Genomic DNA, 15616 nt, shown 5'->3' on the forward strand with positions numbered 1-15616 from the left:
CCCTCTCTAGAGGTGCATGAAGCAGAACAACGTTTCTGATTTTGTGAAAATTGAGTGAACTAAGCTAAACAGTAGGCTTATGAGATCCCTGCAATCCTGAACTGATCCCCTTCATTCTTTGCTACCTTTTCCCTACCTCTCTGAAGGTATAGATATTTCTTGGATGACTGAAGGCTTAGCAGCACCCAAAAGTCTCTCTTTTGGAGGAAATACAGCAATACCTGAGAAATCTTATTGTTCTGTAGTCAAAGGTTGGTGATATGCTAAAGATGCCTCCTTTCAATCTATGCTCAGTTTCCATTTCCTTTCAGTTTCCCTCACACCTTCTAAAGAACTAAAGTGTTGAGGTCAGGTAAGATTGTGTTTCCACACTAGGCACCACTGTGCTGATTTCTACTGATTCGTGGGACCATTCTGATTAGCTGGCCATAACATAAATGGGATCATAGTCAGAAGGCACTGGATGCCTTTTGTTTTGATGGATGCAAGAATAAGGAGCATAGCTTGATTATTACCTTAAAAACCAGTTTAAATTCAGTACTCTACTTTTAAGATCAAGGTGTAAAAGTAGATTTTTATCTTCTTCTCTGAATTGTTTCGGGATGGCAAGCAACAAATTATTACGTGATTTCATGTCATCTCTACTACTTTCCTGTATAATTAACTCCATGTCTTTTGTGGTCTAGAAAGAAGTAATTGTCTGGTTTGCAAAGCTGGTGTTCGGACAGAGCAGAATGAAAGGTTTTTGTGGCAGAACATACATAGTCTTCTGCTGAGTCACTGAATCCCCCTCCCTCCCCTAGCCAGTGACTTTCTCATTTGATAGTCTGAGAAAGTATTTACAGATAAGAAAAATAACTGGTTATACAGGCTTTGCCAAGAAAAATATTCCCACAGAACCTCATAGTTATTACTATTATTAACTCCTAATTTGCTTCACGCAAAGTAATTGCTACAAGAATGCTTAAGACCTTATGAATGGTCTTTAAGTCTTGTGAATGATATTCCAGGTAACTTAATGTTGCTTCACATGTTGCTGTCTTTAAACCCTGAAGTATCAGTTGTTTTAAATCCCCTGAAGCCTGGGTTCATATTTCCAGGGTGAGATCATCAGGAACTCCCCAAGCTCTTCCTCTTCCTGTTGTCATTTAATCAATTTTTTTAGCCACTGACTTTAGATTTATTTGTGCAACTTGCCAGATATTCTCCTTAAGCACACAGCAGAACACAAGCCAAGCTCTTCAAGTCAGTACTATGCCTGATAATTTCCTAGAGTGAAGAGAAGCCTTTTATGAATAAACTTTGACACCTCTTAGATGTTTTGGAGGGACATTTCCGGAGGGTCTCAAGGAAAAAGAGGTTAATATGTTGCATGGGTTACTCGGGAGCTATGAGTTGCAAGTTATATAAGATGCCCAGGCAGAGGTATGGTTTGTGTGACAAAGAGCCTGTGGTGGTGAGATGCTTAATGGTAGGACTTTTCTCTTCATTGTGGGAAGCAAGCCACATAGGGACTAAACCACATAGCCATTAGCAAGGATCTTGGCAGTCCCATGATAGTACAGAATAGCCAAAAAGTAGAAAAGCATATTATAAAAGGAAAACATGAGTCACATCCTATAAATGTTTCCAGTTTGCTTGCCTAAAAAACAGAGCCAGGAAAATCTGTGACACATCTTTGTACTATGAGGTCTGAGAGTGTGCTTCAAATAAAAGAGAATAAAACCACGAAGATCTAAAAGCCTGTTGTTCTACATGGTGCTTTAAAGAAGCTCCCTCATGTCTGTTAAAAGATAAAACCCATGTGGTTTTGTAAGAGTACAAATGCAATCAGATGACAATTCAAAATGATAAATCTCTTGAATAAGGAAGATGGTATCTGTAGAGAAACAAGAAGCTTCATTCTCTGTTGGATGACAATGAGCACATTATTCTCTAGCTGCCCCAGGGAAACACAACTGGATAACGTAATTATTGCTCTCTGTTTCATGTTGTGAGTGACCCTGATTATGTATTGGAAAGAAACAAACAGAAACAGTATGTTGTTTCTGTTTGTAGTAAACTAAACTATTTCCTTTCTCCACAAGCTCTTCCAATTTCTTTCAGGCTCTTAAGAATACTGCCTAAATTTAGGATTATCCAGGTACTCAAAGAGTTAAACCCTGAAATTTCTGTAGAAAACCTTCCCTGATTTTATTGAAACAATTTGTTTCCATTACTGATCCTGCCCCCAAAAGAATATTCAAGGTCCCCCCACTGGACAGAAAAAGGGCACTAAAAGAAAGTATGAAATACTGTTAATTTGGCCATTTAGCAACATGACATCTTTCTTGTCAAATATCTTTTCTTTCCCTGTGCTACTCCATACACTGTGCAATAAAAAGTGCACGTTTCACAGGCAGCATTCTTTGTCTAACTCTGTGAGATGGTGTGTTTGAGGCAGGGGAACATACGGCCCTTGTCATGTGTTTCAGAGGGTTTATCTTTTCACTATTTCTGCTGCTAAGTTTGGGCACTTATCAGCCTCATTTTTGGAATCATTTCGACATTCTCTCAAGCAGAGCTGGAGAGCTGGGCTGACGGGAAGATACCAACCTGCTCCAAGTGTTAGATTTGTGGAAAGACAGACTTCTCTTACTTTAGTTACCACTGACCTTCTTTCTGCCTTTCTTTTCAGTCTGTAAAATGAGAATTATAACTTTTCCACAGCAAGCATGTGCTCCTCCAGACAATCAATAAAAGGATGAGAAGATAGAAATCAATATCAGCTTAAGGCATTTGGTTACATGAGATGTCTCTGTAAAGGAAGGAAAGCTAAAATCTCTCCCCAAAGAATGAGATCTGCGTGTACTGAGCTTGTGACTTGGCTAAAGATCTCTTGATTATCTCTTAAGCTCTAAGGGAAGATCTGAGTTTTTTAGCTGACCCTGGCTGGCAGGGACAGAGCCTGGATATACCTCTGCTATCCCTGCTATAATGGCACAAATAATGGCACAAATGTCACAAATTTGATGACAAATGGAGCTTTTGCCTATTCACATTCAGTAATGGGATGACCCTCTCACCTGAATTTGTGATCCTCTGAGGCATATGATACCAAAGCTAAGAAGACATAAAGATTTGGTTTTTTTTCTTGTTTTATAGAGTCAGAAATCCCTGTTGGAAGATGTAGCTGTGACCTTATTAACAGGAAATAATTTCTCCTTGAAAGCGCTCTGCTCATGTACACAGCTCCATTGTGTCAGTAATGAAAAATGCCTCACATTCTAAACCATCAGTGAAGGATCAGGGGGTCTTCTGAAATGCAGGTCTGCCCACTGAGGCTTTCTAAGGAATTCACATAAATGTACAAGAAGCAAAGTGTTGCACATGGTCACATAAGTGATTTGAGTCAGAAGGCTCTTGGCGAGCTTTAGTCACACAATACAGGTAGAACTGCAAGAGTTGGGACAGTGGAGAAGGTGAGGTAGAGGAGGAAGATTGCTTGCTTTTTCTCTACTGCCCTAAATTCTGCTTGACTTCAAGCTGTGATGAGCTTTTTCCCCTCCCTTTTTTATACTCTCTTTTGTGAGCATGCAGGAGAAATCCAAGAAATCCATTATGTGCTGTGAAAGACGAGCATTGTGTACTGGATTAATACCATGGTGGTTCCTTGTTTGCATTATTTTGGGGTTTATGAGCTCATGGGCCACAATTCCACTGCACAAGGCGCTGCACGGGCAGAATAAAGCAACAATCTCATGTCACAAAAAGATTATGATTTAAACACAAGAGGAAGAAAACCCAATGGATATAGACAGGCAAGAAGAATAGGGAAGCCATAATGAGAAGACTAGTGTTGCTGGCTCTAGGGCAGGAGAAATGTCTCCTAAACGTTTGGCAACCATTAGGCTGTTGGAATGTTAATTCCTGAAACACCCCCGTCCTCTATATTGTCCTCAGTTTGCTCAGTTTTTCCCTCAAGGATCTCTCCATTCTTTTTATACAAATCATCATTTCTATTGAATGAATATTAATCATTTCACATGAGAAAATAATAATAAGCAAGTAGAGTTTAGAGGAAAAATAGTTGGAAAAATTAATCTTCCCCGATATACCAGAAAAGTGCATTAATAGGTAATTTACATAAATAACCTAATTTGCATATAGTAGGAAGAGATTATAGATTAGAAATAGAAATAGATTATAATCAACATATTTTTCTTCTTGATTAAATGATCTGTAACTTACCTGATAAATCACCCAGAGGTAAGTGCCTTCTCTTATTCTATTTGCTGTGTATTGAATTACTTATTTCCTGTATGGAATTTAATACACTAAAAGCCTGTCACTAACAGGTTCACTGTTATGCTCTCCCCTAATGAAATTACAGTCTACTTTTTAAAAAATTGATCCAGTAGAATTTTCATAGCATTTTAATGCTATTTTATTGTGTCAACAAAAAAAAATTGCCTCATTTCGTTCTAGTCCGTGTTCTGTCCTGTAGGCTAAAACTATGGCTTACTCTATGTTTGGTTTCTAGGTGCACTTTTTCAGCAATGTTCAGCATGCACAGTTGCTGCAGAGTCTTTTTGTGTTGTTCAGAATTGCTGAAAAAGCCCCCACAATCTGAATGAGCAATATAAGGTGCAAAATAATTGGTTTGGATATTCTGTTGCATAGGCCAGGAGTAGGTGTCATTTTGTAAGTCACATTTAAATTCTCATACCACCAGAAATAGTTCATTGCACTGATTTATGTAATTAATGTTGGCACCTGCTGCAGGTGGCACCAGGCACCTGCACTGATAACAGCAGTTATAGCCTGTTATGTGGAAATAATGTTATAGACACATAACATTCAGCACAGCTGAATCCTGCAAACTTTTCTTCCTGCACCAAAAAAAGTCTTAGAAGAGTGTGTCCTTGACTGTGGCATGTGAATGTTGTTGTATTTTCTCATGCTTTTGGAAAAGCAGCAGTGACTTGTAGAGATTTCACATCCCATTAGGACTGGTTTCCAGGGGTGTATCTCAAGGTATCCAACCTGAACTTGGAACCTGCTGCTCCAGAGGGTCTAGCTGAGAAGTAAATTGTCTGAATGTCACAAATCTTCAAGCAGAAATTTCTTTGGGCTTTCAGTTCACACATTTTTTGCCAAATATATTACCCATTAGTATTTCACATTTCATTACACTGTCATGGATAACTTATGAGTAGTTTTATGTATTTAAATAAGTGAATAAATTGTGGCTAATAATATCTTTTCCTGATCTTATTATAGTCTAAGAAAATAAGAACATCCTTGACAAGATCAGAATATATGATCATAAGTCACAATTCCCAGACTGTTTCTAAATGTATTTGGGGGCTGTAATATAAAAATATCCATCAGCTTGAAATCTCACTAAATTTAGAAAGCATTTGCAGTGTTGAAATACACCTCTTTGGTGTCTTTGCAAAGAATACAACTGTTGAGCTAAGGCTACAAATGCTTCTCAGAAATGTCAGTTAATTAATCACAGGATCACAGAATGGGTGAGGTTGGAAGGGACCACAGTGATCATCTGCTCCAACCTCCCTGCTCAAGCAGGGTTATCCTAGAGCACACTGCATAAGATTGCATCCAAACAGTGCTTGAATATCTTCAGTGAAGGATTTCTTCTTCTAAAGCAAAATAAATAGAAAGGGCTTGCATGCTCAAATTGGACAGATAAGAAGAAAAGCAGACATTAAAATAAGACATTTCTGCCTGATCTGAAAAATTGAGGTTAAAATTTATTTCCAGGCACAGTAATTACACACCTTTGCAGTGAATAAATGGTTAAAAACTGACAGGATATTCAGATTAATGGCACTTCACAAAACTGTGAGTGAACTCTGCTGGCATGAATTGTCTTAGCTTGACTGAAGTCAGTGACTTCTTCAGCTTAAAATCTGTCCTCTGGTGCATACAAAAAAGAGGTGAGGAGACATTTCTCATTTGCAAGACAGATCTGAAAAGGCTTAAGTAACTGTGGTGCCAAATGTGAACCCTAATTCAGTATTAGTAAGTATTGGAATTAGGCAAGACTGCATGTAGCCTCTGGTCTCCCAGACAAGCATCAAGGAGATGGATAGGACAGTACATGGATCAGTTTTGAAGGCTTGGCACAGAGCATGTCTGGACTGTTATATTTGGTATCAGTCCAAAGAACCTTAAGGACACAAATTTCATCTGACTGCATTTGTGAAATCTGGCTAAAGCAGGATACTGGGGCTTTACAGTCCTAAATTCACTGCTAGTACTATTGCCAAGCCATCAAACAAGTGAAAAAACTTTTCTGCATAAAGGCTAGATAAGGACTCTAAAGGGCCTTGTGCTTTCAGAGGTCTCCTGAAATGCTGCAGGCTCTGTGGACAGGGCCTGCAGCCACACAAAATCACAATTGTTGGTGCAATGATTGCCAAACACGGGAACAGCCCGGCTTGAGAAGGTTCACCAACCTTCTGTATCAGCCATGAGACAAAGCAGAAGAGTACAATTCCTCACTCCAGCCCTGTCCTGAGCCTTACTGTTTGGAGCCACAATCCAGACAAGGTATGAGCTAATTGTTACAGCCATGGTAAGTCAAGCCATTCTTATGCACTGGAAATAAGACCCAACAAGAAAGAAGAATTAGTCTTAACTGAATTAATCTTTGCCTATACTCATCTTTAGTTCAGATCAGAGAGAAGTCTAGAGTTTCCCAGAGCTGCTTCAAGGAGAAACTAAAAGAGAGTCAGAAGTCTTGGAGGGAATTTTCATTACTGTCAAGAACCAGACAATTTCTTTAACTTTGCAGCCGTCTAGTAGCTGTTTAGGGTGCACATTTGTAAAAGAAGGGAAACACAGCAAAATCGCTTTGTTGTCTTTTGAAATGTCAGTAGTGTAGTTGATTCTGATAGATTTCAAACTATTCAGTAGGTTACCCTTTCATTGCACCCATACCTGTATAAATGAACCTTACCCCTGGCTATACTTCAAAGGCAGGAAGCTTCAAAGATTTATCTTCATCTTCATTCTATATCTAGAGGATATACCTCTTAACAGAGAAACATGTGCTTGGTCTCTGCTGTAATGATTTTTATTTGCCATAGGGAGCCTTCAATTCCTTCTTTTCTGAATGGTCTGTGAGCCTTTTAGTTTCACTAATGCTTCCCACCAAAAGCAATTAGGGATGACAGTGTGTGCCCTAGTTCTGATAATTTGTGTTCTCTGGCAAGCTTTTTATGAGAACAAGATTGCCATCTGATTTATGATGACCTTATGATTTTTATTTCAAATAAGAAAGCAAAGACTGAACAAGACAGTCAGCCGTGTAGTTGGTCCATCTGCTGACATACAAATTGTTGTATAAGGTACATTTCTCATTATCTTAAATTTAGCTTTTAATATCTACGAGTTTATTCTGCAAATTAACAGATTTCTCAGCCCCAGATTTTGCCTAGATTTTAGCTACATTTGTGTCTGGCTGTGTTAGCCAGTGATTAACATCTTTCCGTTAAAAATCACCTGCAGGCTGGATGGCTACTCTTTGGCCTTCTGTTCAGAAGTGGTGCTGATTTTTAAAGCAATGGGTTGTGTCCTGGCTAAAATGCAGTGAGATAGTGTTTCTCTTAATTCCCTCCTGTTAAGTAGTTGGTTCTTTATTTACTTGTGGGTGTTCCCTTCACCTACACGGTTTCACTATTGTGTAACTTATAGTGCCTGCAATCAGATGTAACACTGATCAGCACCGAAAAGCACCAACATAGATGGATTTTTCAACAAGGACTGCTCTTCATTTGACTTGATGCAGGACTACTTGATATCTGGTCAGCCTCCAGTTTAGCTGTTTTTTATAATGTACTGTCCTGTAAGCATCTGACTCTATCCCAGCTGAGCAGGCCAGGCATTGTGAAACCTCATCTTATTAAGTATAAATCACATTTTCAGTTATTTATCTCCCCTTAGATGATATTGCTGGCTATACTACACTAGCTGGAATTAATTTTCTGATAAGGAGAATTTCGCCTGCTTCTCTCTCTGTCAGGTCCTTTTCATATGCTGCACACACAGAGCTTACCCATATGTATTTTTTGTTATTAGAGCTGTCTTTATAGTTGCACAGTTAGCAATGAATTTCATCACTGTAAAGGTCCAGACATTTAATATTCAAAGAAAGGATGATCCTGCAGCACTGAGAGCCTTCTTATTGCATGGGTCTGTGGCATGACTCGTGTTGCCATGATCTGACTGGTGTCTCTGCAATTTTACCCTTGAAAAGGGAAGGGGAGCTTTGTTAGTGTCTGACCCATATATCAGTCCAGACTCAGTATTGCAGGGCTGAATGGTCGGACTATGATCTTTGACTGACATTTATATGCTTAATATTATGTTTAAATGCTTGCAGGTGACAGCCCAAATAAGATTGTTTCAGGGGGACAAAATAAATCACACAGAAGTGTGAACACAGAGAAAAATATAGGGAAACTGCAGTCTTAGGGCCCAGGCACCCTCCTGTCTGACATTTTCCTCCTTCCTAGACTATTTGTGAGAATGTGATTTATTGTTCACATTTCCCCTGCTGTTGTTCTCGCCTTCTGCAGTGGCACTGAAATGAACGCTAATGCTTTTCCAAGTTTCTGACTTCATTAAATGCCCACAAAACTGGACTATGCTATATTAATTCCTGGCTTTTTCACTTTGTAATAATCTTCTTCTGTTCATCTTTAACTATAGAAAAACCTGAAATCTAATGTTATTAAGATCTTGGTTTTAAGCAAACAGCTTTACAGGGTGGGGTTTTTCTGGCTTTGGTTGGGAGGGCAGGATGACTTTCAGCCTTAGTCACTCTGCTTTTAACCACTACAGTCTTGCAAGCCCCCGGTTATTGATGCAATCCTGATGCTTGGGTGCTGATTTCTCACCAGCGTGATCTTTTGTAATATTGTAGCTCAAGTAAGGCACAACTTTATATGTCTGGAAATGTATCAGTGTGTCAAGGTTAAGTCACTGAATGTGCCAGACAGGCATATTTTACACACACAGATGAAATTCTGAAACTCTGCTTGTGTTGCTTAGTCACAGCTGTAGCTTCATTTGTTATTGAATGCTCACAAATGGATTTGTTGCAGGAGACAACAGGCTTGCAGTTACTCATCTGCTGTGTGCAGTTTACAAAAACTCTTTCCTCAGACCCCAAAGCAAGAGTAAAACAATATTTTATTTAAATTCCACAGTTAAATAAGTGGCTAGGAGACGTCATAGAGACTAGGGCAGGAAATAAATTAATTGAAGATCACATTTACTAGCCCAGTCCAACCTCTGGAAATCAAACTATTAAAAAAAAAAAAAAAAAAAAAGAAGCCTGTCAGATAATCTGTGGTTTTTTTCTTGTTTGAAATTCAATGTGATAAATAACTGCTTTCCCCCAAAGGTAATTTCTTTCAATGTGACTGACTTATTGGGTTCAAATTTTCACAGTAAATAAGTCAAGGACTTAGCCCTATCTGTGGGAATCAAATGAAAAGCAGCCTGCATTTCAGAGGGGCTGTAAGTTCCCACCAAGCAAAACATTTCCAGAAGTAAGTCCCTTTTAGCTAGATTTGTGAATACGGTGTCAGGCTGCCAAATTCAATCCCTCTAGGATGCAGCTGTATTGCCAAAATAAGCAACTTGATTTTATATCACGTTTTCAAAGCCAACAGCTCAGTGCCCCCTACTGACACAAGATTCTCAGCTGCCAGCAAGGATCCTGTTCAAAGGCCCTCAGACCAACGCTTTTCTGTTTCATTGCTGCCCTCTGTCTTCTTACAGTCCATTTAAAAACTTCTATTGATACATTTTCAAAGTAAATACTGTTTTTTAATTCACTTTATGAAATCTAATTGTGATTTATGTCTCTCTTTGTGTTGAAAGTCTTTTAATCACTCAGTCCTTGCAAGACAGGACAGTAAAATACTATAGTACAGATAAAAAGCTCCTGGCTTAACATTAAAGAGTTGAAGATTAAATAAATGCCAGGAATTGCTGTTAAAAAGCTTCTGCTTCTTCAACAGGACCTCAGAATGGCTGTGGTGGTTACTTGTCAGCCTCAGCTTCTACCTTTGGCCCTCCAGTCTCCAATGTGACTGGAAGATATGAGAAAAATCTGGACTGTGTATGGATCATAACTGCACCTGTAAACAAAGTGATCAACCTCACCTTCACTTCATTTGAGCTTGAAGCACAATCTGCTCGGATTTGCCGATATGATTATGTCAAAGTAAGACAGCTGAGTGTTTTAACAAGAAAATATCAGTGAGATACAGACCATTATCTTCTCCACGAGGCTAACTTAATTAATAGAAAATGATCTTAAGAAGAAATTAAATTCCTTGATATAATTAAATTTTTTAAATTGGGTTAGATTACTACTCCAGATGCCATTCTGCCTTTCTGGAAACCAGTAAGAGTTTTAACATTACACTCACTTCTGGTCTTAGACTGCTCATTTAATGAATATTTATTTCACAGAATAGAAACAAAACAAAACTCAAAGACATGTAAAGTAAAACTTCAGAGTAAACTTGCAGATTCATTATCATACACAATTGCTTGAAAGGACTAGGATTAATAAAATCTTTCTTTTTTTTTCATCACAAGTCTTGGTGTTCAGTGCTCACCTGTAGAAGCTATTTTCTTGGAGATGAGCATACAAAACATCAGATAGCAAAATGCTGCTAAATGAACTCCACCAAGTAATGTTATCCTGTTGAACATTTGAGATACTCAATGAAACAAGGAATTAATTTCACATTTTGATGAATAAAATCAATCTTCTCACTGAAAAGTACTTTGAGTTTACATATAATAAAGAAATGAGAGTGCCAAATTAAAATGCAATCATTTTTTGATATATTTGCTGAGACAGGACCAGAATGTTCCATAATGAGATTTACCCTGTCCAACAGAATTAGTTAATATGGCAGTGAATAATTATGGTAATCAAGAACATCCTGTTAAAGCACAAGAGAACACACTGCACTTTCAAGTAAATGAAATTGTAATGTAAGGAGGGGTCAGAGAATTTTATTCATCTTTATTTGTTTGTTGTGCCTAAACTATCAGTGGCTTATATATTTTGCTTCTTTCAGCTTTATGATGGAGATAATGAAAATGCCAATTTAGTTGGCACATTCTGTGGATCTAAAGTGCCAGCTCCTTTTCTTTCTACCCGTAATTTCTTGACAGTGAAATTTGTCACAGACAGTTCTGTGGAAAGAAGGGGTTTCAATGCCACCTACACCATAGTAGATCGTAAGTATACATATATATGTATGCATATATATTGTTATAACTCTTTCATGGAAGTTAATATTTAAATAATAACTCAAAATTTGTTCTAGACATAAGCCTCAGGAAGGGGCAAAGACAGTAAGTAGTACAGCATCTTTAGGGAAGCTAAAAGCAGCTTGACCCCAGTACAAATCTGTTTGGTCTTAGCTGGTTGGGAGGAGATTGTCAGTCTGGGAGTACAAAACAGAAATGCTCACAGACTGTTAACAAATAAGGAACAAACATTTCTTTGAGTTTTATGATGTGTATTGACTCCACTAGCATGTATTTTGCTTTCTGTTTTCCTTCTAGAGACTCAAAGGCAAATACAAAATTATACCATCCAAAACTCAACTCCATTTGAGTTTTGCTCAAAAACCAGTTTTACCCAGTTTTCATTCTATGATGCATTTGTAACTGTTTTACACAGGCCTGTGTGGAGGAATCTATAATGCAGCTCCTACATCCGTGACTGCAACATCTCCTAATTTTCCAAATGAATATCCACCATTTACTCTCTGCTCTTGGGTCATTGATGCCCCTCCACAACAGCAAGTCAGGGTGGTGGTAGAGACCTTCTACCTCCATTCCAGCCAGGACTGCTCTCAGAACTACCTAGAGATCCAGGATTCACCAACAGTAAGAAATTTACAGGGGGTACCATTCCCCATTCCTATTCAGCTCCCTTCTCTCTTTGGAAAGAGAGAAGAAAACTATTATTTGGTAATATATTCATTGCTGGTCCTCTGTGGAGGGCACATCCAAAGCATTACTCACTGTGCCCCGATTAACGTGTGATAAGTGTACACAAACCTCACAGAAGCACTCTATGCACACATGGAGTTAGACCTGGGCAAGCATTACACAGTTTTTCACAGTGGAACCAAGTATCAGTGCTGCCAAACTTAACACACAGAAAATACTGTCCCACAACAAGTTTTCATTGTGCTTCCTCCCATCCAAGAACTATAATAAAAATGAATACTCATGTCAGGAAATGTGTTAAAAAACACCAGAAAAAACCTCCAATATTTATGTCCTCATATTCTAAACCTTTTTTCATCATTTCTCATTTTGGCATGATAATACCTCTTATATTCTATTTGTTTCTAATAATAATCATTCAACATGAAATTTTGAATTATTATTAAGTGACTTCCAGGAGAACTTTAAAATGCAATTTCATAATTGGTATAGAAAGTGTTGAGAGATTTATTTACCTTAAGTTCAGTACATATAAAACTGAATTGTATCATTAAGTAACTTGTGATATATTAAATTCCAGCAGAGCCAAGGGGCAGTCCACAGATTCTGTGGCACTGAAACTTTTGCAGTCCCTGAATTTTATTCTTACGATCGCACTGCCATTGTGACTTTCAAGTCAGAGGAATATATGATTAACAATGGAGTCAGATTTTCCTATCAAGCTGCAGGTAAGCTTGAAGAAATGCCCCAAAATATCTATGTACTATTCTCTTTATTTCAGACACTGAAATGCAATACAGAGATCTGATATCCTTACATGTTTCTGTTTTTCTGTCTCAAGATTGCAGCAGAGAGTATAATCAGACATTTGGTTACCTGAAGAGCCCTGGCTGGCCTGGTCATCACCCCAATAATATGGATTGTTCTATCATTCTTCGAGCTCCCTCAAATCACACAATATCTCTATTTTTCCACGCTTTCAATTTGGAAGACAGCATCCACTGTTCACATGATTTCCTAGAGGTATCGTGCAAATATACATATTTTGTGATCCTGTGTAAAAATCTGCTGAATTCAAAGGATATTAGTATGTTTGGATCAAATTTGGATCAAGTCTGAGTTGAACTGACTGAATTAGGGACTAATTTATTGCCAGAGTTTTATGGTGAAATGTACTTTGATGTTATAGCAAGAGGTTAAACAATACACCCTAGTAAGTCCAAACCCAGTGAATAAATAGTTTCACTATCAGCTAACTTATTCTTACCTAGCTATTGTTGAGGTTACCCAGTTAACATCTGGAATAGTTTGTGTTTGATACTAACATCCATGCATGAACAGAAAGCCAAAAATCGGAGTGGTTTTGTTACAGCAGTAGATTCCACTGCTTGAAATGTTTCTCAAGAAAGATTTTTTCCTAAAAAAAGCAATTATAAAAATCCCAAACCGAACAAACAACAAAACAGAACAAATGCTAGTGACAACTGTAAGACACTTGCAAATGTACTTTGTGTCAGTGAAAAGCATATCTTCCTCCTACACTCCTGCAAGTTTCCTTGATCACGGGTCAGATGACAAAAATCAGATGTCTGTGGCAGAATCATTATTTAGCTCTACTTTCATATCCTCTTTACTGTCTCAAGAAATGGATCTAAGCACCAGCATTATTGGAGTGCAGAAAAAAATCAGATTAAATCTGAGCTATGTAATGTGATCTGTATTTTAATGTGACTGGGGAAAAGAACAGTCTGCAGGGTAAAGAATTAATCTTTTCACCTGGAATATTAACATTTCTTATTAAAAGCAAAACATGGGATTGAATTGCATAAGAACACCTTAGCTACTAGTCAAGTCATTTTTTCAGTCAGGAGATATACACTCTATAACATTTTGCTGCCTTTTTCTGTATTGTGCAATTATAAAACTCAAACTAGTTAATGGTGTCTTTTTCCTTCTACAAAAATATGTGGTAGGAAAAATAGCAGTATTAAGATGGCAGCTACAGTATGCATGCAAGTTACTACTTAGTTTGTGCTGTGTTTGTATTAATGAATAATTGTGCTGGTGTACAACTGTATCGGAATTTAATGTTGACAGTATTTTCGTGTTCCCTAAAGGTCAGAAATGGGAGTGATGCATATTCACCACTACTTGGCAGGTTCTGTGGAAACACTGTGCCCAGTCCCATCTTCCCCCAAAACCACGTTGTCTACCTTCGTTTCAAGAGTGATTTTTCAGGGGTTCATGATGGATATGAAATTACTTGGACTTCATCATCAAGTGGTAAGGCTGTAGCTACAAAATAATGCTATATAGAAGGAAAATGCAGCAATGTGGAATTCAGCTCTTTTTGCATCCTTCCTCATCACCACTTTAGACCTTCCCTAGTGCCCACAGTTCACCCTATTCAGTCACCAGAGAGAGGCAGTTGCTCCTCAAGACCACTGGGGCAATATTCGTTTTATGAGATGGAAGCAATTCTCTCTCCTAATGTTGACTTTAGAAACCTTAGATGATGCAGTCCACTAAAGATGAAGATCTTCTTTCAGAGAGAGGCTGGAAAATATCAGGAACATCTACCTTGGCATCCACAGAATGGTGGTGACTTAGCTTGCTCCAGTAGTCCAGTTGTGATATGCCTGAGGAACTAAGCACAGCTAAGCCTGAAGAGGAGAGGAAGTTGCCCCAAGAAAATAAACTACCTATAAAGCTGTGTAGTGACTACATCATGGACACATTCATGAATGGCTTATGAAATGGCAGTGAACAGCTGGGTAATAGCTTCTTCATGACACTTCATGACATGAGTTACTAGAGGTAGGAAAGCTCATGGCCAGATAAGTACTGGGTCACCCAGTGGTGGAAAGGCAGAGAAAGCTCAGTGTAGGAAAGTGTCAATAAAGAATGTGGTCAAAAAAAGAGACAATCCTAACTTTACTTACAAAGATACGGGCACTGAGTTGACTTTTAGTAGTAAACAACAAGATCTTAGGGGTAAAATAGTTTAATGAAAACAAAAGTTCACTAAGAGTCAAATAGACTGGCATAATGATAGAAATTGTTGGGAAAGGAAGAGAGAAGAAATAGACAGCCACTGTATAAATCCATAGTTCATACACAAATTGAATGATGTGCACAGCTCTGGTCTCTTCCTCTTATAAAAAATCAGGATTAACAAAGGGCTCAACATTAAAAGTGGCTTCTGTATGAGGTATGCTGAGACTTTTTAATCTCGTTAAGAAACTAGTGAAGTCTATAAAACTGAGTGATATTGGATGATAAATAGTGATCAATTGTTCTTTTACTTTTCCCACAGAAGAACTAGCAGCCATCATATAAAGCCAGGAGCTCATAGGTTCAGAACAAACTAGACAAACTAGACAAACTCTTGACACAGTATGCAGTTAAACTGTGGAGCTCCTTCCCATAGCATGCTAAAAATTTACTTGGATTCAAGGGCTACCCACACAAGTTCATCTGATAAACATTATTAAATAGAAAGCTGCCATCCCTGGGAGCTGTAAGCTGAAAATTCTTGGAGAGGGTAATTTAGGTCATGACCTGCACATTCTTACTTTATAAACTTGCATTTTTCCTAGGTCATCTGCTTCTG

At 38.1% G+C, this 15616-nt stretch overlaps 1 protein-coding gene across 1 annotated transcript in view; it reads left to right on the forward strand.

Annotated features, from left to right (window-relative positions):
- CUBN (cubilin) overlaps positions 1-15616 on the forward strand; it is a 132724-nt gene that overhangs the window by 115706 nt on the left and 1402 nt on the right. The window contains exons 52-57 of the mRNA XM_014875659.2: positions 10041-10246; positions 11118-11280; positions 11729-11937; positions 12584-12731; positions 12845-13026; positions 14121-14286. Coding sequence (XP_014731145.2) covers positions 10041-10246; positions 11118-11280; positions 11729-11937; positions 12584-12731; positions 12845-13026; positions 14121-14286 — 1074 coding nt within the window. The remainder of the gene's footprint in view (positions 1-10040; positions 10247-11117; positions 11281-11728; positions 11938-12583; positions 12732-12844; positions 13027-14120; positions 14287-15616) is intronic.

Source organism: Sturnus vulgaris, chromosome 1 (assembly GCF_052056855.1).
Source record: "Sturnus vulgaris isolate bStuVul1 chromosome 1, bStuVul1.hap1, whole genome shotgun sequence".
Lineage (NCBI taxonomy): Eukaryota > Metazoa > Chordata > Aves > Passeriformes > Sturnidae > Sturnus > Sturnus vulgaris.